The following is a 26,806-nucleotide window of genomic DNA, read 5'->3' on the forward strand; positions in this document are numbered from 1 at the left end:
ATGCAATAGTATTAATGTCTTCAGATCAGTTTTCTTTTGTTTCATATATACAAATTATTTAATGAAAATCATCAATTTCCACCTTAGGCATGCAACAGGCTGCCAGGAGGATGCTGTGTATGCATTTTTAAAGTTTTGTTATTCCTTCAGTTTGGAGAAACGAAAACCAAAAGACTACGTTGCCTTGTGAATGTTGGTGATGTGGAAGGATTTGCTTTTAGGAAGGCTGGCAGGTGAATGTCATACTTCAGTGTTCAAAGTATAATACCTGGGGGCGTCCTGATTCTTGGAGCACAGGGATCTTGCTTCAAATAAGCAGCAAAGGAGAAAGCAGCGGCAGGTTTTCCTGAAAGGTCTCCTGACGCACTGTGTTCAGAGCTTTCATACAAACCACACAGGAGGAGCGCTGGCCCACAGACTCCCACAATCTCTATTTGTTCCCGGGGCTCCGGAAAAGAGCGGTGCGCGGAGATCTCCTAGAGTGCCACCCTGGCATCCAAGATAGTATCGCTCTGTTCTCTCACCTGGCGGAGACCGGATCTCACGCCAACGCAGAGCATTGGGGTTGTCGCTTGTGGCGACAGGTATGGCTCAGAGCAGAGCTGACACCGGTAGTAGCAGAGGACCAGGCGCTCCAGCAGTGTCCTGGGAGCTGCGGTGGACGCCAGAGGGGGAGGCTTGGAGGCGGAGGCTGGTCCGGCCCCCTGGGGCTGTCACCTGCCCAGAGGAGGAGCCAGGAACGAAACTAGTCTTTCGCTGATCTCAGACCCAGGAGTCGGGAGAACCTTTCTTGACCATGCAGGGGTCTAAAGGAATCGAAAACCCGGCTTTCGTCCCTTCCAGCCCAGACACCTCACGCCGCACGTCGGCTTCACCCTCCCACGTGGAGGTCTCTGCTGTAGCCTCCAGAAATCCGAATGGGGATTCACAGCCTCTGGAATCTGGGGACCCCCAGAAGTCATCTGAGCCGTCTCTACCTGCTCCAACTCCTCCAGCTTCGGATGAGCCGCCTGGGGCACAGCTAAGTGAGCTTGAGGAGGGTCCTTGCGGGTGGAGAGACTTCCACCCCCGCTGCCTCCAGCACTGCAACACTCCCCAAGGCTTTCTGCTTCACTACTGCCTCTTAGCCCTCACGCAAGGTAAAGTCCAGCGCAAGCTTCTAGGGTCTGACTGGTGCTTGGGGGGTCGGGTGCAGGGGACCCCCACAGGCTGACCAGGTAGTTGACTCCGGACGGACTAGGTATCCCTACCCCTCCTCTCCCATCCCCGGGCTTGGAACTTGAAGAAGCTTCTGCCCTCCACATCCTGTCTCCCCACATATACCATCATTTAAAACCTGGTATGCACATTTTCGTATTTTGTGTTCTGCCTCAGTTTAGCGGAGTGGCTTCCTCTAGGGAAGATTATGAGAGCCTTCCTTTGGGAAAACTATAAGCCTTAGGGTAGGCTGGCCTGTATTTTAAAACCTTACTGTCTACTGGGATCTAGGGAGGAGATTTGTTTGTTTGTTTTTACAGAAAAAGGATTAAACGCTTTACAAATAGCAATGTGCAAAAAGAGGAGTATGATAGAAGTGCTTAAATTCTGTAGCCTAGATTCGATGTAGGTATAATTTTATTTTCTGGATATTTGAGAATGTACAAGCACAACCCGCTGAGTAAATGAGAAAAAGCTCCCAGCCCTGCAGGGTGAACCTTAATCAGCTCTTCAGTCTCAAGTGTTATCCAATGTCTGTTTGCTCTAGGATCGCCTTTAAATTCTCTTGGGACTAACAGATTAAGCCTAGATTTATGCCCCCAGGAGTTTGTGATCTAAACAGTTTCCCTGAGAGGTGTGGCTGGCTGGCAGGAGGGAGGCTTCTTGGAAAGGAAGCAAAAAAAAAAAAAAAAAAAAAAAAAAAAGTTGAGGTTGCCAGGTTTGCCTCAAATGCTAAGGATACAATAAATGGGAAGTTATTCTAAAGAGACAGACTGGGGAGGGGTGGGCAGAAGGTGGGATGGTTTGTAGGACGTGCTGAACTTTAAGTTGAATTTGGTATGTAGACATTTTGGTATTATTTGAGGCATAATCCCAGACTATTTTGTAATAGTCAAGGATTGGTTGAAAGGAATACAATCCAAAAGACAGTGGAGCATTACTGGAAATTGTTCTTTTCTAAATTAATAGAAAACTAAATTGAAGTCCCTTCTCTTCTTATTTTACTTCCATTTCCTGCACTTCAAGAAACTCATTTCCTCTTTTTTGACACCCTCTTGGTGCTAAGTAAATATTTATTGATCAAAAATAGACTTCAGCTCCCTTCCTGAAGATTTGGGCTGTAGTCATTTTCCCTTTCTTATCCCTACGAGGTTTTCTTCCCAGTTATTTCTTGGTTGTAGTCAATATGAAACTAGTGATAGTAAAGCATAGTTGCTAGAACCGTATAGAATTAAAAAGTAAAATATATCTTGTGTTTTGCCTTGAATTTTTTTCTGCAATGTTTGTTACTCCAAGACACTTCATATTCAACATACAACATTGCCTTAAGTTATTATTAAATAAAAATGGTAGTCTCAGGGAGAAAAACATGTCTGGTTTAGTTTAAAACATCATTTACTCTAGTTTAAGAAAAATAGTCTGAATACATGGGTGATAGCCACGCCTTTAATCCCAGCACTCAGGAGGCAGAGGCAGGAAGTTCTCTTTAGTTCTAGGCCAGTTGCTCTACGAAATCAACCAATCAAACAACAAAACAAAACAAAACAAAAACAAATAGAGAAGCAAAAAGAAAAAAGAAAAGCCTGAGAAGAAAATAACTTCGTCAACTTTATGACAAAGTTTAGGTTTAAGTGACTGAACGTGTACTTGAGCATCTCACTACCCTCGGGAAGTCCATTTCTGTTTCGGGTTAGTGGATGTTTGAATAGGAAGAAAAAAAAAAACCTTGAGGAATGATTTCAGCAGACATTTCTTGTAGGCAACTTGTGTCTTTCTCTCAACTTCCCAGGGACCCTCCCTTCCTCAGGCACTACAAAGGAGAGACATAGTCTCTCTGAACTTTCTGAACTGATTCAAGGGCAGTGCACTTGGAATGTGTAAGGAAAAGGATTGGGGAGTCACAGGGCTATGTGCTATCTTCTTCTAGATATTTGCAAAAGGAAGGTTTACTGTAAGAGCAGTGATCTCTAGTGACTAAATTTTGTTTTGTTTTTTGAGACGTTTCTCTGTGTAGTCCTGTCTGTCCTGGAACTCTCTTCGTAGACCAGGCTGGCCTCTAACTCACAGGACTCCTCCTGCTTCTGTCTCCCCTTGGCTGGGATTAAAGGTGCTTGCCAGTGCTCCTAACATGACTGATTTTTTAATCAGTGTTGTAGGAATAGTGGAAAGTTGATGTATGGATGGGAAAAATTTCATGTTATCTATATAAAAGTCAATTCTCGATGCTGTACACATTTCATTTTATGATCTCTGAATTACTAGTTGGTTTACTGTCTTAAAAAGAAGCAACAAGCAAACACAATTCTAGGACTTTGAAAACTGTGATACCAATTTTGTTAAAATATATTTTTAGTTGCAGTCTTGATAAAACAACAGTACAGACTGTAGATACTATGAAATCTTTGTACTCAGCCTAATTAATAATACTTTTTTTGGAGGAGGGTGGTTGAGACAGAGTTTCTCTGTCTAGCTATGGCCGTCCTGGACTTTGTAGAGCAGACTGGTCTCAAACTCATTAGACATCTTCCTGCCTCTGCCTCCCTGAGTGCGATTACAGGTGTGCACCACTGCTCCTGGCTGAAATAATTCTTAGTAGCTCATAGAGAACACTTACTAAAACTTTTTGTCAACTTTTAGTTTTTAGTTTATTTTCACGTTTCTTTTCCTATGGCTTTAACTCATATATGCACAGGACAAATTAAAATCAGTCAACATTTTATTAGTTTAACTACTTTATTATTAATTTTATGCTACATATGTATTATATATAATATATATTTACATAAATAAACATATGTTATATATTATGCTTTATCATTACTTTCTAAAAGCCACTTTATTATTGTATTTCTATTATTTTTCACTTCTTTATTACTCTTATAATCGGCAGGTAGACTATATGTAGCATTTTCTTCTATATTATTCTTTGAATATGATTTAGAACATTAGTGGTCAAAATAATGCTTAGTTTTTGTTTATTTTTAATCTTGGCTCTTTTAGATGATACCTCTAAGGTGGACCTGGTGTGCACACTGATAATCTCACCACTTGAGTAGTCAAGGCTGTAGGGTCAGCCAAGGGACTTCCAAGTTCCAGAGCTCAAAGTGTGTAAAGAAAGCTTTAGTGTTTGTAAAAGTGTTAGAAAAAATAGACTCAAGAGCTCAATTTCCCCTTCTTGAACTGCAGGTTCAGGATGAACTGTAGTTACAGCTAAACATGTGTGAAGCTAAGGAGGTCGTTGAGCCTTGTTGTAATGTATGATCACTTGTATTTGCTGTACTCTTTCCAGAGAGTTCTAAGGAGTGTCCTGAATTAACTTTAGAACTCTCTAGAAAACTGGTTTCATGGGATTTCACCAGTCTGACTTTTGTTTTTTAATTAAAGTAAATTTAGACATAAAATTTATTACAGTAAGCATCGCTTTGGTTGAACACCTGAAAACATGCAATCATGCAATATAAAAAGTGAAATGGTTTCGGAGGAAATGTGCTTGGAGCGCCTAAGTTTGAGGATTGAGAAACATTTTAAACTGGTGCAGAAGAATAGCAGAAGCAACAATGGAACAAGCCTAGTGGGCATATAACAAAGCTGTAAGAATGTGTTTGCTCTTTTTTAGGTATTGTAGTAAATGGCCTAGTAAATATTAGCATCTCTACCATCGAGAAGCGCTACGAAATGAAGAGTTCACTGACTGGCCTGATATCATCAAGCTACGACATCTCCTTTTGCGTGTTGTCTTTATTTGTATCGTTCTTTGGTGAGAGGGGCCACAAACCTCGCTGGCTCGCCTTTGCATCCTTTATGATAGGGCTGGGAGCACTGGTGTTTTCCTTGCCACACTTTTTCAGTGGAAGATATGAACTGGGATCTGTTTTTGAAGGTAAGTCTCTGTTATGTGTTCGCATTAATCCACAGAAGTACTTGGAAAAAGGTTCTTTGACATTTGTGCAGTAAGGTCGGGTCTAAGGTCTTTTCCAATGCTTTGTGTGAATTGCGAAAGCCTGGAGAGTCCAGAGATAGACTGTGTTACTTGATACCTCAGAAGCTCTCCAGGTTTGTGATTCTCTGATTCTCACTCCCCATATTGTTCACAGTCCTCTTTAAACAGAAAGGGAAGTATCAAGTTTGCAGGTGTTGAGATCTCTGAGACTTGCAGATTTTCTTTTGCACTGTTGTTGTTGTTTTTTGTTTTGTTTTGTTTTTCAGTGTTTACAGCTCTGTGTTCTGGATGTGCACATTCCTGGTTTATTACAAGACAGGTGAAGTGCCCTAGCAGCACATTCTCTCAGAACTGAAGCCCAGTTTTGGGCTTGCTGCTTCAGAGTGACCTGTAGCCCATGTTACCCACTAAGTAAACAAAGCCCATTATTCAAAGGGTTGGGGGAAATTTAATGAGCCTCCCCCTCCTTCCCGCAAGCAAACAATCACTTTTAATGGTAAAACAATGACAGTAGAGCCAGAGGAATGTGCTTGTGAATTGTGGAAGTTCAGCTTAACAAACACACAAAAATTGTAGTTTTTCTGGGATTGGCAATAACAGACACCAATAAGCCTTAAGGATTTGGTAACTGAGGAGAAGGTCTGGAGAGGGAAAGGAGAAACTGAGATGGTGACCTATAGGCATTTAAATTTTTTTTAAATGATTTGTTTTTATTTTATGTACATCGGTATTTTGCCTGCACGTGTGTATTAGATTTCCTGGAAATGAAGACAGAGTCAGTTGTAAACTGGTATGTTCGTTTTGGGAATTGAACCCAGGCACTCTGAAAGAGCACTCATTGCTTTTAACCACTGAGTGATCTTTCCAGCAGTAGGCACTCTTTTTTTAAGTTAAGATTTCAATAATATATCTTCTGTTAACATTAAAAATAATATTAAAGCAGGCTGGAGACACAGCTCAGTGGTTCAGAGCATTTGCTCCTTTTGCCAGAGGACTTGGGTTTGGTTCTCAGAACCCACATGATACCTCTTAATAATCTGTTACTCCAATTTTAATGGACCTGATGGCCTCTTCCAGCTTCCATATGCATCTTGCATGCATGTCATACACATACACACATGTAGACAAGATATACATACATACATGTGTATGTATATACATGTGTATGTATATGTATAACACAAAAATAAACCTTTAAAAATAATATTGTTAATGTTTCCCAAGACTGATTTCCCAACTGCAAGAAAGTAAGAAATAAGACCCCATTCTCAATAAAAAGATTTGTATTATACAGTTGGCTTTTTTTAGAAGTACACTTATTGCATAAGAATATTTCATTTAGATATAAAAATGGAAAATACAAGCATATGGATGAAGAGAGGATGCACTTAAAATATGAAAATTTAGAACAAATAAGATAGAAGAAGATACTGTCAGTAAAATAAGTACTTATGTGAATTTTTTTACCGGACATTGGGCAATGTTGCATAAGACCCACTGAATAATTTCACTGAGGGTCGACGTAGGAACAAGGGACACATTGCAGCACAGGCTGTGTTGTTACACCTTGACATCTAAACAGTAGGGAACATTCAAACCAATCTGCCTCAGAAGAACACACCCTACTGATTCTGTGATACCGTAAATGTATTTGTCTTTGCAGTGTTTGAACATTTTTTGCTACAGTGAAGTAGGTGCCTTTCTTCTTTTGGAGGGGTTAACATTTATACATATGTATAAATGTATACATTTATACATATATGTATATGTATATGTATATATATATTTAAAATTTTTGAGATTATGGTAGAATTACCTCATTTCTTTTTCTCCTTCTAAAACTTCCTATATACCCTTCCTTGCTCTCTTCTCAAGTTACAGCCTCTTTTTTTTATTAATGTTGTTACATGTACATTGTATAGGAATATATGTATCTATTCCTAAATATAACTTTTCTCAGTCTGTATGTTACTTGTATGTATGTTTTCAAAGCTGGCAATTTCATATTGGATAACTGATTCATGTATTCTTCCTGGATGAGGCTGTTTCCTGCTCTCAGATTTTCTTAGTTTCTGTGGTTCTTTGTGCAATAACTTTCATGTTCTTATGTGTTTATTTGTTTGATTGTATGTTTGAGATAGGGTTTCTCTGTGTAGTTCTGGTTGTCCTTAAACTGCATGGAATTAAAGATGTGTGTCATCATGCCTATCAAACTTTCTTGTTCTTAAAGGAGCTTTGTTTTTTAAGTCTCAGATTTTATAAAGCTAAAGTAAGTGCCTCTTCTACAAAACTTTGGCATCTACATCAGTGTCTTTATTGTATATCTCCTTTAGTGCACACCTTGAGTTATAGTCAACCTGAACTCTTGATACCCAAAGGGGAACATCTACAAATTAAGGTGCTTGTGGGTTGTAGAAAGAATTGAATGTCTCAGAGCTGAAACTGAGATATTACTGAAGCAGAAGAAACTTTTAATAATTATTGTGTATTTTGCAAACTTACACAAAATTCTCACTGCACTGGCGGACTTCTTCAATATTTTAGTAGATTAGACTTACTAGACCATTGAAATAGGAAAAATTTAGCTTGCCTTTATGTTACTGGGCCATATAATAAATATTGTTGAAATAGAGTACACAAAGTACTAATAACAGCATGAAGAAGTTGGACATGGTGCCACATGTCTATAATCCCAGGGCTTGGAAAAGCAATAGTAAAACATTTTATTTCATTTGTTATTTGGTGAAGAATACAAAATTAGCAAATAAATAAGACAGTTGAAGGTTAAAGGTCTGTTTAACTAGTGGGTTACAGGAAAGGCTATAGTGGTGATAGCTACATCATGAGAGGACAATCTTCAGGGATAATTTCCAGGTTAGAGAAAAACCTGAATGTCTAGAGAGTTTCAGGAATTGTCAGTTGTTCCCAGCACAGTCAGTCACACAAAGAGAGAAATGTGCTGTGAGGTGAACCTGGAGAGCTGGAGGCCAGCCAGGCTGACCCCTTTGTATTTGGTTTGACACCTGAAACTGTTTCCTAGAATGTAAAAAACTAGATAGAATAGAGTCAGAAGTGGAAATCAATAATTTTTGTTTTTAACTTCAAGATGAAATTTTTATTGAATTCAGAGTGCAGTACATATATAATTAAATATGTTAGCCTATGTGTGCAAGCCAGTCCTTGAAGGGCAAACACTGAACTGGAAGGACATCCTTTTTCTAATTTTTGTAGTGCCACATTGACTTTTGGGGAAATTTTTTTTACTTACTCTTCATACCATATATATATATGTGTGTGTGTGTGTGTGTGTGTGTTCCTTAGTTCAATATATATATATATACATCTGCTATTCAGCTACTATTTTGATTTCTGTAGGTTTCTTTTCCCCCACAAAAATATCACTATAGAGTGTGCAAAGAAAGGTCAAGAGATAAAGAGAGAGCTCTTACACTTAGTACACATAGAATACATGACTGAAATTGTATTATGCATCTGAAGGAAGCCCTACATTTGAACAGAGAAGGAATATTGAACTCACAAATTCTTTTTATTCTTTTCGTTTTTAGTTACTGTCTCAAACTTTGTCATAAATGATGCACTAGTCTCATTACTGGAGCCCAACTACTAAGACTATCCTGCCTTTAATGCTCTGTTTGCTTCTTTAAAGATTTCATTATCCATAGTTTGTTATGTATTGAATGACTTATGTTTTTTCTAAATTTAAACATGTTTTTTTTTAAACCTCCAGACAGTATCATGTAGTTCAGACTGGCCTTGACCGGTGTATAGCCCAAGGATAACCATGGAATTCTGATTTACTTGATTTCACCTCCTGAAGTTATGGAATTACAAGCGTATGCTACCACTTTATGTGGTTCTGAGAATAAGGGCTTCTTGAATGATAAGCTACCAACTAAGTGGCATCCTTATCTCTTCTTCCTTAGTTCAAGAAGCAAAGTATTATACATACATACATATATATATATATATATATATATATATATATATATATATATATATATATATGATAACAACTACTTAGCTCAAGTAAGTTAATTCACTTTCATGAATATGGAAACCTGGGACAAAAATATGAATTATTTGTCTAACTCAGAGGAATATGGAAAAACGAAACTGGATATTTAAGTGGCAAAAGGAGAACAAATTTGTTGAAAGCACTAGTAATTAAATTAGAAGCCTGAGTACACAGTGCCTTCGTAAGTGATGTAATACCTACATCAGGGAGGAGCTAGGATGGAATTCAGCAGTATCAGCTTTTTCTAGTGCTATAACAGTTCCCAGCAGAGCATAAACCTGTCATGGTGCCACACCTCTTTAATCTGAACTCTGTGGGGTAGAGGCCAGAGGATCAGAAGTTCAAGGTCATCTTTAGGTTCCATAGCAATTCACAGAGCAGTCTGGAATGTGTGAGACTTGTTTCAAAACAAAAATAAGCACCAAAAGCCCTGAATGTAAAATAACCTGAAAAACACAAAACTCAATTTGTTAACTGAAATCACCTCTGTCATTTCATTTGAAATGAACAGTGAGGAAATGGGCAGAATGCATGCTTTATTGTGTGTATGTGTGTGTGTTTAACTTGAAGGAAATCGCTTTCGATGAGTTAATCTCTATGAGAAGATTAAAGTAATGTAATATGTTAGTTAAGTGGATGAAAAACAAGATATGAAATATGAGAAGCATGTAAAATTTCTACAGGTGTGAGAATCACACAAAAGGAGTGTGAGTCAGAAGGGGGGGATTTGAAATCACGTGGTTTCCTGTTTTGTATAAAAACAAAGTAGATTCGGGAGAAAGGGTAATTTTTCTATAGGGATATTAAGAATAGAGATAAATAACTTTGAATGGAGATGATAGAAGCTAAAAACAGGGAAGTTTTGGCTGTTGTTATTGGATACAAAAAAGAGAATGTTTTTAAGATTAAGAGAAATAAATACTTCTAGGGGTTAAGTTTTAAACTTATTGACCTGAAAATGAAAAGTTTCAAAGCATTTCCAAATGACTAATATTTGACACTGCTTACAACTTAGCTTTTCAGTTTTGATGTTTACCATCAGTTTTTATGTCTCTTCAGTTTTGATGTCTACCATCAGTTTTATTTTTATGTAGGGTCCACCCCAGGCTGGCTTTGACTGTTTATCCCTAGGTAGCTGATGATCATCTTGAACTCTGAACTTTACACCTTCCCTGTAATTACAGCTGTGCACCACCACACACAGCAGGACATTCATTTTTCATGTGGCCCTGACTGTCCTGGAATTCTTTTGTAAACCAGGTTGGCATGGGGCTTCTTGCGTCTGGGATTAAAGTTGTTCACAGCAATACCCGGCCTTTTTGCTGCTTCTTAGTTAGCTGTAGGGTTAACTGATCAGTAATAAAAGTGTGATCTAAAATGTAACATCTTTACCATAGAATTTTGCTTCTATTCAAGGTCATCTTTACGTTTTTTGGATGAGCATTATTTTAATTTTGCTGATCAAAATAACTTCTACATCTCTCTCTCTGAGAGACTCTGCAAATTCATTTTAAACAACATGAAGAGTAATTACTAAAGCTCTTTTTTTCTGCATAACCAATTGTTATGTAGCTATTTTCTGTCCCTTTAATGTTTGTAAAACATTAAATTAATAAGACTTTAAAATAAGTAGAGGAGGGAGGGGCCTATGACTGAGATGTAAACTGAATTAACTAATAAAATAAATGGAAAAAAATTTTAAAAATTAAAATTAAAAAAAAAAATGATCGGTATGTTAGAGAGAATTTTGCACAAAGGATGTTGGTTGTCCTGAGCATCTCACCTAAAACAATTGCTCCAAGAAAATGTGTACAATCAGAGTTAATTTCTAGGTTCTATCTTCTCTTCTATCTTATACTCCGGCAAATCTTTCTTGTTTGTTCATTTGAAATATGGAATATTTGTTCATCTTTATTAAAGAAAATATGCCAAAGAATCCTAAGGTATTTTAACTGTTAATTCTATTCAGGTGCTACGGTTTTGTTTGATCATGAAGATTCTTAATTTGATGCTACTTTTCAAATGGGAATCGCTTTTGTTTTTCTTACATTTCAAGTGTACTCTCCTGCAACAACAACAAAAAGAATATAGAAAAAGGGAAAGACTGAATCATGATATAATGAAAGAAATGTTTTATGTTTAACTAACACACACAGCAAAAGGGCTAGAATTAACTTTAAGGGCTAGTAAATACTTCAGATGAAATTTTGATTTGGGGTCAGAGGTTGTCTTAATCACTTTTTTATTGCTGAGGTAACACAGAAGAAAAGTTTCTCTGGGGCTTCAGTTTCAGAGGTGTGTCATGTTGGGAGCATGAGCACAGACAGGCAGACATGGCCCCGGAGCTGTAGCTGAGAGCTTACATCTGTTCTACTAGCATGAGGCAGAGATACAGACATTAGGTTGGGGTGGGCCCTTGAAGCCCACCCCTAGTGCCACGCCTCATGTAACAAGGCCACACCTCCTAATTCTTCCCAAACAGTTCCATCTAAGTATTCAGATATGAACGTTTGGGGCCATACTCATTCAAACCACTACAGGTGCTTCATTCAGTCTTCCCATAAAATCTTAAACGGTAATGATCAGTTTGTGTTTTATTTTATTTTATTTATTTAAGGCTTCCTTTACTATTGCATAGTTCGTGCCCACCTTGGAAGGACATGCTGTCCTATAACTCTCTATAGGAAGCATCCATTCACCGAGTATTTGACACCTCAGTGGTCATTTGTTCAGCAAGTATTCTACCCCACATGCTGCTGATATGTTCTCATATGACACTGTACTTGTTTGCATCAGAGGAGCATTTGAAACATTTTTATTTATAGAAGGTTTTTGGAAATCAGAATTAATAAGGCAATAAATTTATTGCTCTGAATCAAGTAGGAAGTGAAACACTACTACATAAAAGCAGTGTGAACAAGTCAGTATGTATATAACTGCCAATGCTTCTGAAAGCAATTCATGAGAAGGCATTTTTGCAAAAACCAATGTGACCTTTCATAACGAAAAATGAATGCAGTTACCAAACATATTTTATGGTCTTTTCATACATCTCTGAATTGATTGCATCAGAGAAGCAGTTGAACCATTATTACATAAAATCTGTGTGAATAAGGAAGTACTTAATCATATACTTAGATAATCATATACTTAGACCTAGGACAGAATCAAGTCATTTTTTTTTTCAACACATAGTTGCTAAAATAGTAACCAAGAAGAGAAACAAAGAACTGAAATCAACAAAAAAGGGACAAGCATGAAAATCACACCCGTTGGTCAATGACTTCAGACTGACATTAGGATTCATAGATCACACTTATTCATGTATATATGCCTGTGTGTGTATGTGCGTGCATGTATTTATGTGTGTTGAATTAATTTTTTCTTTAGTAATTTGGGAAAAATTTCTTGTCTATAAATGGCTTTGTTAGTAATGTTTCAGATATGAAATTTTACAGTGTAAAAAAGGAAGCTAAAAAGAGAAGCAAATTTAGAATACTATAGAAATGCTTTGAAACTACTTTTGACTTTTGTCATAAATATTTGATAAAATGCAGATTTCATTGAGGTGCTTGGAAGGATGCTGCATTGTAGGATTAATTTTAAGTGATGTCTGTAAGTTATAACATAGTTGTGTCTGGGTAGATAAAAAAATTAAGTAATTTTTTTTTTTTTTTGGCTTCCTCAAAAAGATTAGTAAAAATGTGGTTTGTGGCAAGGAAAAGAAAAAAAAAAAAGAAAAAAGGGGAAATTCTATCTTTGTAGTCACGTTCCTTAAAAGTGCACAAATTGGTTACTACCAGCCTTGATGAGCTCTTTTGTTTTATTTTTAACACTATTGCTCTATAGAGGCAATTGCACGGGTGAGAATCATGCAGAAGTTCTGTTTGTGCCCTATGTGACAGCTCTATGATTCCACTTACATTTCTTCGACTAGAAGTTTTGGAGTTAGTAACCTCATAGTTAGGGCTGTGCCTCATGTGAGCTTCAGTGCTCCTTAAACAGCAGTGTAGAATTAACGATGAAGTTCACAGTGCTAAAAATGGTGTGTGTTTAGTTGTTATTGGCAATGATAGTTCCAATACAATATAAGTAAAAGCTTTTCCATAGCTTTTACTGCATTTATATTTCATTAGAAGCAACTTGGGCCTTGATGTCTTGCCAAAATGTTGCAGAACATTTTGAAACTACCACATTAGGAAGATCGGCTAGTTCTCCAAGGCTTCATGTTTAAGACAGAAGGATTACCTACTGTAGCTCAGATAACGGGATCCATCTATGACACTGCCTTTTTAGGAGATACCTTCCATGATTTTAAACATCTTCATTTTCTGATTTTAATGCAATTTTCTAAGACTTTCAAATAAACTAATAAAAATAGAACGGGAAGGGAAGTATATATTAGGGTGACATTACCTGGATAACCCACTATTAATTTAACATTGTTCAGGCTTTTAAAATGTACATGTGTTCTCAAATATTCACAGTGCAGTGTGTTCTTCTCACTGCTACTCATGCGTCTTCAGTCACACTCACTGGCTATTGTTCCACATCCATATGCATATCTACACATGTGTATTCAAAATTCAGATTACTGAAACAAGTTGCTGAACCAGTGACTACAACATGTTTTACTTAAAATATATGTTGGTTATCTTTGCTATTACTAGAGGTGGGGCTATAGAATGTGTTTTTTATTCCTTAATTTTATAGGTGATTCATTTAATAAACCTTCCTTTATAATGTTCTTTTCACATTTTATGGTTATGAGTAAAAAGGATCTAGTTAATGCTTGTGTATGATTGAATAAACTTCCACTATGGGTGATGGCCTAAGCTCCACCCCTCAAGCCTTTATGATCAATAGAGAGCACTGATTCCACGTGTTGTCCTCTGACTTCTATTTATGCACTGTGCCATGTCCGTACCCCCACATATATGCAAATGGAAATAAGCGTAACAAAATTAAAATAAAATTACGGCGCATGAATGCCTCAGTGTTCTTTATCCATTCATCTGCTGACAAACAATTGCACTGATTCTACAGTTTGGCTCTTCCAAACATTCCTGCAGTATCTATGGATGGGCACATATTACTGATGGTGGTGTGTTGGCCCCAAATACCTTGGGCATGTGTCCGAGAGTAGCATAGCCAGGCCATATTGTAGTGCTGCTTTTGGTTTGGGGAAGAGCTTCATGCCGACTTTAGTACTACATTCCCACCAGCAGAATATATGGGCTCCCTTTTTCTTATCCTTACCAGCATGTGTTATTTCTTATCTTGATAGTTAAGCATTTTGTGTAGGGAAGGATGGACAATCAACATGGTTTTAATTTGCAATTTATTGGTAAATGAGGTTGAACAACTTGACTTGTGTTTTGTCCTTTGAGCAATAACTCTTTCATTAGCTCATTTATTGGAGTTTTGTATTTATTTTTTGAGTATATACATAGTCTAAAAGCTCATTGCCCAACAGACATGACAAGGATTTTCTTCTATTGTGTAGACTGTTTTCAGACTCTGTTAATCATGTCTTTTGCTGTGCAGAAGATTTTTATTTTCCTGTTTTCTCATGTGTCAATTCTCTGAGTTCTTTTCAGAAAGCCCTTGTCTACATCTATACCTTAAAGCATTTTTCCTGTTTTCTTCTGGCAGTGTCAAAGTTGTAGTTTTCTTTCTTTCATTTTTGAATACATTCCTTGTGCAGGCTGAGAGATAAGGGTCTAGTTTCATTCCTTTGCATGTAGTTATCCAAATTTCCCAGCACATTTTATTGAAAAGTCTTATTGATTGTATGTTTTTGATAGTTTGTTTAGAAATCAGTTGTAACTGTATATATTTATTTCTGGGTTCTCTGTTCCACTCATGTGTCCATTTTTGTATCTATACATTGATATTTTCATGACACTGTCTCATAACTTGAAAGCAACAACTGTGACACCTCTTTGTTATTTTGCTCAGTTTGACTTTGATTATCCAGAGTGTTGTTGAAATTGATTTTTCTGTTTCTGTGAAAAGAATTATTAGAATTTTGAAGGATTCCATTGAATCTGTAGACTGGTGTTGGTAATATATAGTCATCTTCACAGTGTTAATTTTACTGATCTGTGAACATGAGAAGTCATTCTGTGTTCTAGAATATTCTTCAGTTCTTTATTTTATTTTATTTTTTTATTTAACTTTTATTAATTACACTTTATTCATTTTGTATCCCCCCATAAGCCCCTCCCTCCTCCCCTCCCGGCCCCACCCTTCCCCCTCTTTTTGCATGCATGCCCCTCCTCATGTCCACTGATTGGGGAGGTCCTCCTCTCCTTCTTTCTGATCTGTTCCCCATTTTTTTTAAAATTTTATTTTTCTCATTAGTTACATTTTGTTAATTCTGTATCCCAGCTGTATCCCTCATTCCCTCCCCAATCCCACCCTCCCTCCCTCGTCTCCTCCCTGCCCCTTTCCAAGTCCACTGATAGGGGAGGACCTCCTCCCCTTTCATATGACTCCGTTTTGTCAGGTATTTTCAGGACTGGATGCAAAGTCCTCCTCTGTGGCCTAACAGTACTGCTCCTCCCTTGGGAGGTGGGGAGGTCAAAGAGCCAGTCATTGAGTTCCTGTTAGAAATAGTCCTTGTTCCCCTTACTATGGGAAACCAATTGTTTACTGAGCTATCACGGGTCACATCCGAGCAGAGGTTCTAGGTTTTATCCTCTCATGGTCTTTGGTTGAATGTCCATCTCAGAAAAGACCCTGTGCCCAGATATGTTTGGTCCTTGTGGAGCTCCTATCTTTTCCACATCAAACTCCCCTTCTTTCATATGATTCCCTGCACTCTGCCGAGGGTTTGGTTATGAGTCTTAGTATCTACTTTGGAACACTGCTAGGTAGAGTCTTTCAGATGCTTTCTGCGGTAGACTCCTGTCATACGTTCAATGCATATCCCATTTGTCTTTCTAAATGAGGATTGATCATCATACCCCGTGTCCGCTTTCTTGATTATCTTTTTTAGGTGTATAGATTTCATTATGTTTATCATATCTTTTAGGTCTATATAAGCGAGTATATTCCATGTTTGTCTTTCTCCTTCTGGGATACTTCACTCAGAATGATCATTTCTAGATCCCACCATTTGCCTGCAAATTTCATGATTTCCTCTTTTTTGATTGCTGAGTAGTATTCCATTGTGTAAAAATACCACAATTTCTGTACCCATTCCTCCATTGATGGGCATCTGGGCTAATATCCAGACAGAGGGCTAATATCCAGTATATATAAAGAACTAAAGAAGCTGAAAAGCAACAAACCAAGTAATCCAATTAAAAAATGGGGAACAGAGCTAAACAGAGAATTCTCTGTAGAGGAATATAGAATGGCAGAGAAACACTTAAAGAAATGCTCAACCTCATTAGCCATCAGGGAAATGCAAATCAAAATGACCCTGAGATTTCACCTTACACCCATCAGAATGGCCAAGATGAAAAACACAAGTGACAACACATGCTGGAGAGGTTGTGGAGAAAGGAGAACCCTCCTCCATTGCTGGTGGGAATGTAAACTGGTACAACCACTTTGGAAGTCAATCTGGCGCTTTCTCAGACAACTAGGAATAGTTCTTCCTCAAGACCCAGCTATACCACTGCTAGACATATACCCAAAATTTGCTCAAGTACACAATAAGGACATTTGCTCACCCATGTTTGTAGCAGCTTTATTTGTAATAGCCAGAACCTGGAAACAACCTAGATATTCTTCAGTTCTTATGTGGTGTTAAAAGTTTTCATTGTTGAATAGAGAGAGATTTCAATTGAGAAAATTCCTTCATCAGTTAACCTTGTAGGCAAGTCTTTGGGGCTGTTTTCCTGAGTTATGATTGATGTTGAAAGACTCAGCCCACTGTGTTTGTTGCTACTCCTCAGAAAATAGTCCAGGTGCCATAAAGGAACAGGGAGAATCAGATGAAAACCAAAATAGTAAGTAGTCCTCCTTCATGGCCTCTGCTTCAGTTTTTGCCTCTAGGTTCTTGCCTTGATTTCCTTCCCATGTTCTCTTCATCGTGGACTGTAGGGAATGGGGTAAAGGAGGATGAGGAAGGGAGGGTGGGACCATGATGGGAGGAGGGAAGGAGCTAAGATTGGGACTTAATGAATAAATGAATAACAATAATAATAACAACAACAAAAACACTGCACAGTGAAATAATCCCATTTTCCCCTCATTGTTTTTGGTTGTGGTTTCTTTATCACGGCAATAGAGAGCAAACTAAGTCAATCATTGAAATAGCTTTCCATCAGCATCTTGTAGCTTCAGCATAAAAATGATTTACAAGTTTTCTTAGAGTTACATAGAAAATTTTCTTTGGACTTTTGGAGGTTTTATTTAAGTAGCACTGCACCTCAAATTTCTGGGTCTGTGTTGGTTTCTAATAAGTAGAAGCGTAATAAATGGTATATTTATCTTGTACCTTGCAAATTTATTGACTTATTTATCACTTATTACACTTTGATGTTTTCTCTGCAGATGATTGTATTATCTGTACTGACAGTTTTGTGTCTTTTTTAAATATTTCTTTTTTCATTAATATTCTTTTCCTACTTGACTAGACTGGTTAGAATGACCTGATTGATTTGAATAAGAACAGTGAAAGTTGTAGCTAGATAGTGGGTCATCTCTGCGTTGTTATCATCCAAATCCTTGAGGCAGGAGAGTCACCTCAAGTGAGGGCAGCATGGACTGTATAGTGAATATGGCTTACATAACAAGACCCCATTTAAAATAAATGGTGAAAATTAATATTCTTATTAGCAGAAAAATTTTCAATCTTCTACCATTGCTGCAGGTTTTTGTAAATGCCATTTACTAAGGCTGGGATAGTTTCACATGACTGTACGACTGTTCTTTGCCTGAAAACTTTCATTCAATGGTGATTGTTGAATTTTGTAAACTGTTGTTGAAGACTTAACCTAGTAGTTTATACTTTTTATAAAAACTTTGCATTCCAGGGCAAATTATACATAGTTATTATATGTAATATGTACAATGTATTCTGAGTTCAATTTAGTAGTAATTTTTAGGAATGTTTTTTTTTTTATTTCTATTCATAAGAGATATGGTTGTTCTGTATTTTCTGTCTGTTTTGATTTCAGAGGACCATTGAGTTCATTAAATAAATTTGAAAATGTTGGTGCATTTTTGGAAGAAATTATCTAAAATTGCCTCTGGCTCAAGATTGGCCCAAAATTCAGGTGATCTACCTGCCTCTGCCTCCTGGTTTCTAGAATTGATTTGAATTCTTTAGTGTGTGGGTGTGTTAGAAGCACTAAGTGAGACCATCTGATCATTCACATTTCTACTTGAGAATTACTCAATTTGTTTTAGTCCTTTCCTCCCAAATGTTAATGAAGGGATATTCAAATGTCCCCTTCATCTTGGACCTTTTGTGGAATACATTCATTTCGCCTAAAATTTCAGACTTATGTGTTAATCTTTAATTTCCTATTCTTTGTTGTCTTTTGGGGTCTGTTGTGAAACCCTTTGTTTTTGTTTTTTCTAGAAGAAATTTATATTTCAAGAGCAAATTCAAGGCAGTGAAATATAATTTTTAAATATTTGTCACTTATTTTTGTATATGAGTCATATTTTTCTGTACATACATCTCCATGTCAGAAGAAGGCATCAGATCATATTATAGATGGTTATGAGCCACCATGTGGTTGCTGGGAAGTGAACTCAGGACCTCTGGAAGAGCAGCCAGTGATCTTAACCTCTAAGCCATCTCTCTAGCCTGAAAATATAATTTTAACAAGTTCCAGTTTGTTTTTTTTTTTTTTTTATGGACCAGTAACAAAATTAAATTAGGAGTATCAGAGGAGATACTAGAAGAGGGTATAGTAATTTTCCAATAGAGGTATCGGATCATGGACATCTTTTTCTTAAACATGAAAGGGTATGATCACAGAATTTACAGTGTCACAGCAATGCATGGGGGAAAGTCAAGAAAGCTGCACAGTAGGGTGACTGAGAGTCCCCTCCCTTGACCAATAAAAGCAGCAGGGAAATTACTAAGCTTAGTTAGGGCCCTAGAGCTAACTCAGTTAAGTGGGCTTAAAGCTTCTGAAAGTCCTGTTGTAGCAGATATCACTCTTAGCCAAGACAGGCACACAGGGGCCACTAGATCTAAATTTTTCTCTTTCTCTCTCTCTGGTGTGTGTGTGTGTGTGTGTGTGTGTGTGTGTGTGTGTATGTGTGTGTTTGTGAAGGTCTCTATTTAGCATTGACTAGCCTGAAGCTCTCTGTGGCCTCAAATTTGTGGATATCATTTTTCACACCCAACTCTCAATTCTTGCTTAGCTTCTAGTCTGGGATCCCTGTTGGCCTTTACTAACAGGGAAAGAGGTCCTCGTTGAATGGATGCCCTGAACCTATTTAGGACGTTACTGACACTATGCTCTCAGAGAGATAGCAGTAACTATATTGACACAAGTGGGGAATGTGCTGCACTGTGCAGAAAGTCCTGACTTTGCTAGGTAGGTTCCCTCTTATCTTCTGTTAGAAGAAGCAAAGAAGGAAATGGGTGCAGTACTGCTGATAAAGACAAAAATCTCAACCACCAGCACCAGAGTCTTCTTTGTTTGTTTGTTTTTACAAAATTCTACTGTATTTTTATTTTGCAATGGTCCCTATGAATTCCATAGACAATCTTAGCTGTATTCTGTTACCAGTTATTTTAATACACTATCTATTCAAGTAGGCAAGAAGAGTGACTTGCAACAAGTAAAAAGAGAAAACAAACAAACAAACTAACAAATCTAGGCCACAGCTCCAAACACTTTTCATTCAGTGTAACATTATTTTTACCTTAAAAATGTAATAGGAGTTTTATCTACATAATAAATACCAACGCATAATCACTTTTTTGTTCTTATACTTGTTTTTATTATATGCAATGACTTTTATTGTACTTGACGGGGGATAGATGAAAGCATGGATATACCATCTTCACATATGTCCTCTATGTCTGCTTTATCATTGCATTTATCCCTAGTATTTTGTATTACATTGGTACAAATGTAAGTCTTTGAATGTTTTTATGGTATCACTGAATGAGGGAACTGTAAACTATAGTCTGGATAGATTTTCTTATATATTAGCAACAACCTCCAAATCATTGTGATTTCACTAAACATTCCTATTTCAAATTTACTCTGTGTGGGTTTCATTAGTGAAATACAGCGAAACTCTAGCCATCTTTATCCAAAGGTTTAAGTTGTTGAGTAATTTTTTTTTAATTTACATTCTGTAAACTGTAGAATAAAGGAAATGATCCGTCTGTCTCAGGCTTTCAAAGCAACTATCCTGATGTGAATTAGCTCACCTACACCTTTTACTGTGTAAAGCAACTGACCTGCTAAATGCTAAATATGCTAGTCTTAATGTTTCCTAGAGGAACGACAAATAATTTTTGGATAATATACAATACAGCCAACCAAAAAGTTAATCTTACCATCTATTCTGTTTGTTTCAATCTTTTAGTAATAAACAGCAAAACAAAGTTACTTTTCATACATCCAGGCACACATACAGGCACTGCAGAGAGAGAGAGGCACAGTGTTTGAACAGCATTGTTGTAGTGTAAGAGGTATCAGTCAGCGTTTCCTATAAACCGCAAAGGATGAAATATTTGCAGCCTTAGCTCATTCAGTCTATTACAGTTGAGAACACTGTTGCTTCAAGGAAGCAGACCTAGCAACACATTAAAAAAAACAGGCATGCTCGTTCAAACAACTCCTACTTATAAAAACAGTCCAGGGGATAGAATAGGGTTATAGTTTGCATTCTCTGGCCTCTGTAACTGCTGGTGTTTGGACTTGGGCCATGGTGAATTCCTAATGGAGAAAAGCTCTAGAGTGTTCCATCTGCTAAAGGCTAACCTTGCATTTGATAAGTTCACTGGGCCCAAAAACAAACTAGTCTTGTTTATTGCTGCACGCTCCATGTATCCAGACCATTTATAATTGCATTTTTGTCTCTCTGATCATATTCTGACATTCTTGCATTTTTACATTTCTACCAGTTTTTGAAATGTTATTATAACATTTAGGTTATATGAATTTATGAATTTTTAGGGTTTAATTTTTCATCATTTTCTTCATTTCTGGGTCAGTCTTTCAGAAGTGTAGAAGTCATAATGGGTTATCTTACTCAGGGGTTAAAGTATGTGTGGCTTTATAAATGTTTAATAAATAGAACTAACACAGAAGACCTTTGCTATAAAGACTTATTTAAAAACATTCTAGAGTAAACCTTGCTTATCAAAAATAAATTCAAAGATCTACTGACTGCTCATTGTGATCAATGTTCTTTCTGCCTACTCTGATCTTAGATTCAAGATAATGTCAACTTCAGAAGCAAAGTTGGCCCAATTTTCCAAATAGGTTTCAGGAAGTGCACTGAGTATCTAAGTAAAAAACAAAAACAAAAACAAAACAAAAAACACCACAAATCTGAACCTTTTATATAACAGAGATTCTTAATATTATCCCACTTGAAGCCCTCTTCAATGGAGAAGGCAGGTTAGGTTTGTAAGGTATGTCTCATCTCCCAAATTCATCCCAGAGAGTTCTGACATGTTTTCTTTTTGGAGATGCTAACGGAGGAATGGAAACATTCAGCCTTTTGACATCTTGACTATATATCCTCCATAGAATGAGCAATTCAGCAACATCATCAATAGCTTGAAAGGCTTAGGAATGACTGTTAAAATGTTATCACTCTTTGCCTCATATTTGTCCATTGCAAATTCAAGACAAAGTAATGGAGAACAACTGTCAGCCGTTGAAAACACAGGCAGGAGGTGATATTTGTTGCAGCTGCAGCTGCGGATTTAATGTCTTTTTCTACCCTTTGGTAGATACAATCAATAATTTTGTATTAATGTTATTTACAAAGACAGGGTGGTTTACTTTTCTGTGGAGGAAAACAATCACACCATTATGACCTCTTTGAAACAAAGTCATGTGCTCTTTAAAAAATTACATTATATTTTTTTTATTAATTTTACATATGTAGGTACAGGTGTGGGCACTGTTGTGGGGGCCAGAGAGCAGCTTGCTGGATTCAGGTCTCTTCTACTACATGGATTCTATCTCAGTATTATTATTAAATCCCCCCTGATAGGTACCATAATATTTGGCTGCAGACAATTAGCCATGCCTGTATATATTTTTTTAATTACAGCTACTAGAGAGTAGAGGGTGTGTCTGCTATCTCTAGAGTAGATCCAGTGACATGGCTTAACATCATACAGTTCATAGGGGACCCTTCCACAGTGACAATTGTTGGGTCTTTAATAATAGTAGTTCTCAAGCTGTGATTATTTTAGTAGTCCATAGAATGTTCTTCTGGCCTTCAATATTGATGGCATTAAGCTGCTTGGATTTGATGTACTGAAAACAACTTGCCAAAGTGTATGCATGCCAGAAAATAAAGGGCAAATTACAAGTTGTTCAAAGGTCTACTATAGTAGTTAAATTTCTAGGACTCAGCATCTGGGACTCTGTCTCAGCATCCATTATTTGCCTTATATACTGTACTAGAACCACAGCACCAAGTATTGCTTGGAGTTCAGAAACGCCCTTTAGGCTTTTTAGGCATCTGTTAGACTTTAAATATGGCTACCAGATTTTACTGGGAAGAAAAATAAGTCAGAGTTCTGTACCAGATGTCGGCTGTGTTTATTGCATAGTGGGTGGATGGAGGCAACTTCGGGCATGTTTTCATTGGGAAATGAGTGAATTTAGTTTTGTCTGTTTGTTTCTTTATGCATTACAGGCTGCCCTGGCATTTACTTCTGTGTCTTGTAATTAAAATAGAAAGGAAGTATGTATGCAGGTGACTTCAATAATTTAAGATGGAAATTAAAGGCATTTATGACAGAGATTCTGTCAAGATAGAAATAACATTTTTTTTTCCTATGCTGAAAATTCATCTATGGGCCTTTAGAGTGCTGGGCAAATATAGAATAATAACAACCCTTGTTCTAGCCATTAAACATGGATTAGAAAAGACTAATCAAGGGATCTGAGCAGTTGGCTCAAAAAGCAAGGACACTTCCTACACATGCCTGAGGACCTGAGTTCAAATCCCATCACTCACGTAAAAAGCAGGATGTTCATTTGCTTTTAGTACTAGTGCCACAGGGGTTGGAGCTGGAGCTTACTGACTGCCAGTCTAGTTTCTCTTTCAGTGACAGATGATGTTTCAAGAGAATAAGGTGGAGAGTGCTGGGCAGGTCACCTAATATCCTCCTCTGCTCTTCATATTCATCCACATTCTCCATGGTTCCCAGGTGTGTATAACACACACACAACCCCCCCCACACACACACACAATCACATGCCCAATAATTAAAAAAAAGTCTGATCATGAATATAATGGTTATAAATCAACACATGCAGAAAATAATTTAAATATTTGGTAATTTTGTACAGAGTCTTATGTCAAGAATTAAATGTATCTACAATGCTCAATTGGTATAATTTTTTAAAATTTTTTTTAATTTTAATTTTTTTAACATTTTTTTATTTTTTTAATTTTTATGATTAGTTACATTTTATTAACTCTTTATACCAGCTTTATCCCGCTCCCTCATTCCCTCCCAATCCCACCCTCACTCCCTTATCTCCTCCCTGCCCCTTTCCAAGTCCACTGATTTGGGAGGACCTCCTCCCCTTTCATCTGACTCTGTTTTACCAGGTATCTTCAGGACTGGCTGCAAAGTCCTCCTCTGTGGCCTAGCAGGACTGCTCTTCCTGTGGGGGATGGGGAGGTCAAAGAGCCTGCCATTGAGTTTCTGTCAGAAATAGTCCCTGTTCCCCTTGCTATGGGGAACCAATTGGTTACTGAGCTACCACGGGCTACATCTGAGCAGAGGTTCTAGGTTATATCCACACATGGTCCTTGGTGGAGTGTCACTCTCAGAAAAGACCCTTGTGCCCAGATATATTTGGTCCTTGTGGAGCTCTTGTCCTTTCCATGTCATACTAACTCCCCCTTCTTTCATATGATTCCCTGCACTCTCCCGAAGATTTGGTTATGAGTCTTAGTATCTACTTTGATACACTGCTAGGAAGAGTCTCTCAGGGGCCTTGTGGTAGGCTCCTGTCCTGTTACTTGTTTTCTCCTACATCCGATGCACATCCCATTTGTCTTTCTAAGTGAGGATTGATCATCTTACCCCGGGTCCTCTTACTTGTTTATCTTCTTTAGGTGTAGAGATTTCATTATGTTTATCGTATCTTATAGGTCTATATGAGTGAGTATATACCATGTGTGTCTTTCTCCTTCTGGGATACCTCACTCTGAATGATCGTTTCTAGATCCCACCATTTGCCTGCAAATTTCATGATTTCCTCGTTTTTGATTGCAGAGTAGTATTTCGTTGTGTAAAAATACCACAATTTTTGTATCCATTCCTCCGATGATGGACATCTGGGTTGTTTCCAGGTTCTGGCTATTACAAATAAAGCTACTACAAACATGGTTGAGCAAATCCTTTTTGTGTACTTGAGCACATTTTGGGTATATGCCTAGGAGTTGTATAGCTGGGTCTCGAGGAAGCACTATTTCTAATTGTCTGAGAAAGTGCCAGATTGATTTCCAAAGTGGTTGTACCAGTTTACATTCACACCAGCAATGTAGGAGGGTTCCCCTTTCTCCACAATAGTATATTTTGGATTATTTCTTTTACTTATACCTTAGTCATACTTTTTACTAGTACTTTTTCCACCATCTGTTGACATGTTGAATATTAGTGGAGACACAAAAAATTTTGAATGCATGAAGATAATATACCTTGAAACTTTGTTAGATTATATTCTTAACTCACTGGTTACCTTCTAAGAATGGAAATGCATGATACCGAGCAGCCTTTGTACACCTTTGTGTTCTGAAATTGCTTAATTCTTGTGACACACCTGCTTAAACAGAAACAGAATCTCCATATTAAATTCCTATAGGCCGAGTGTCATTTTCTTAAATTGTGTCTTTAAGTATTCTGTTTTGTTGATTCAGGTCACCATCTCTGTTTCCTGTGCACCTTTTATTATTCTGCCTTTGTGATCTGTTTCTACGTGATTCTCATTTCAACTACATGTCCCTTCCTGTTTGCCATGCTCTCCGGCTTCTCACAGTCTCCTTTGTGCCACTTTCCACTGTGTCTTCATTTCTGTGGGGGTTTTATTTTTCCTTTACTAGTTTCATCTCTTCTTTCACATTTATTTTTTTTCTTTTGTTTTTGCTTTATTGTCCTTTGAATCCAATAGTTGTGTTAATTGCTTCATTTCATGATGAAATGTTTTCACATTTTTCATCTGCTCCATGAAAACATTTTTTTTTTGTCGCGAAGACCCTGCTGTTAATGAAACTGTTCTTTTCGTTTTTTTTCTCTTGAATTTATTTATAATATCCTTCTTTAGATGCAGTGCCATCTCCCTCTTTTTAAATTTAATTAAATTTAAATTCCATTCGTGTTCCAAGTTAGGGTCAGGTTCTCTGAGAAAACATTGCCCAGGCTGACATCCCAGGCAGGTGGGCTGTGCAGGCAAAGGCTCTCAAATGTTAGTTCCTTACAAAGGTATACTGCTTTACCCATTCTTTGTTGAGTCTTTGCATGGTTTAGGTATCAGGGTGATTGTTGGCCTCGTAGAATGAGTTTAGCAATGTTCCTTCTGTTTCTATTTTGTGGAATAGTTTAAGGAGTATTACATAGATGTAATACATGATGGGCAGCTTAGTCTTCATGTGGGTTTCCTAGTAAGGAGAGCAGGGGCTGTCTCTGATATGAACTCTGTTGCCTGTTTTTCAATCAATTCTCCCTGGCAAGGCTGCTTTGCTAGGCCATAGGGGTAGAAGATGCTCTCAGTACTGATGTGACTTCATGTGCTCAGCTGGGTTGCTAGGGGGCTCTCATTTTCTAAGGAGTAGAAAAGAGAGGATAGGGAGAAGAGGGAGGAGGGGGGTGGGTCCGGGAGATGGTTATGATGGTATGTACACTAAATAAATAATAATTTTAAAAAAGAACTTGAAAAAAAAAAGGTAGACTGCTGAATTGTCTGTGGGATTCTTTGTGTAAGCCCTTTCCACTCTACCTTCTGAATTTTAGAAATGATGCCATTTAGGAAGGCTGTTTGGCACCCTGCACCTGGGTCCTCTCCTGTTACAGGCTGAGTATGGGAGGGTGGCTCCTCAGCTTCAGGAAGAGAAGCATTGTTCGTGCATCTTTTCCAGGGCTCCTGTCACCAGCTGCCCTTTGTGAGAAGGGCCCGTCTCTAGCCGGGTGCTTAGAGGAACCACAGGCCTGAGATCAGAGACTCTTTAGTTGTGTTTGTCACATTTTATAAGAATTGTTTGAAATATTGGTAACAGGATAAGCAAAATGGGATTATAGGAGAGGAATGTAGGAGAGAGCTAAGTTCCCCAGGCCAGAAGAGTCTATGGTGACTTGGGATGGTCAGAGGATGTAAACAAATACAGAGGTGTTTCTCTTTCCTTAGAGCTCTGCTTAGGAGGTGGAAAGTTGAAACAGAGGAAGCAAACACACACACACACACACACACACACACACACACACACACACACACACA

The 26,806-nt window shown here is 37.6% G+C and overlaps 1 protein-coding gene across 1 annotated transcript in view; it reads left to right on the plus strand.

Annotated features, from left to right (window-relative positions):
• The first annotated feature begins 796 nt into the window (after window positions 1-796).
• LOC129692163 (solute carrier organic anion transporter family member 4C1) overlaps window positions 797-26,806 on the plus strand; it is a 62,590-nt gene continuing 36,580 nt past the window's right edge. The window contains exons 1-2 of the mRNA XM_055628401.1: window positions 797-1,139; window positions 4,814-5,077. Of these exons, the coding sequence (XP_055484376.1) occupies window positions 797-1,139; window positions 4,814-5,077 (607 nt within the window). The remainder of the gene's footprint in view (window positions 1,140-4,813; window positions 5,078-26,806) is intronic.

Source organism: Psammomys obesus, unplaced genomic scaffold (genome assembly GCF_907164565.1).
Source record: "Psammomys obesus unplaced genomic scaffold, mPsaObe1.curated_primary_1811, whole genome shotgun sequence".
In the NCBI taxonomy this organism is placed as follows: Eukaryota; Metazoa; Chordata; class Mammalia; order Rodentia; family Muridae; genus Psammomys; species Psammomys obesus.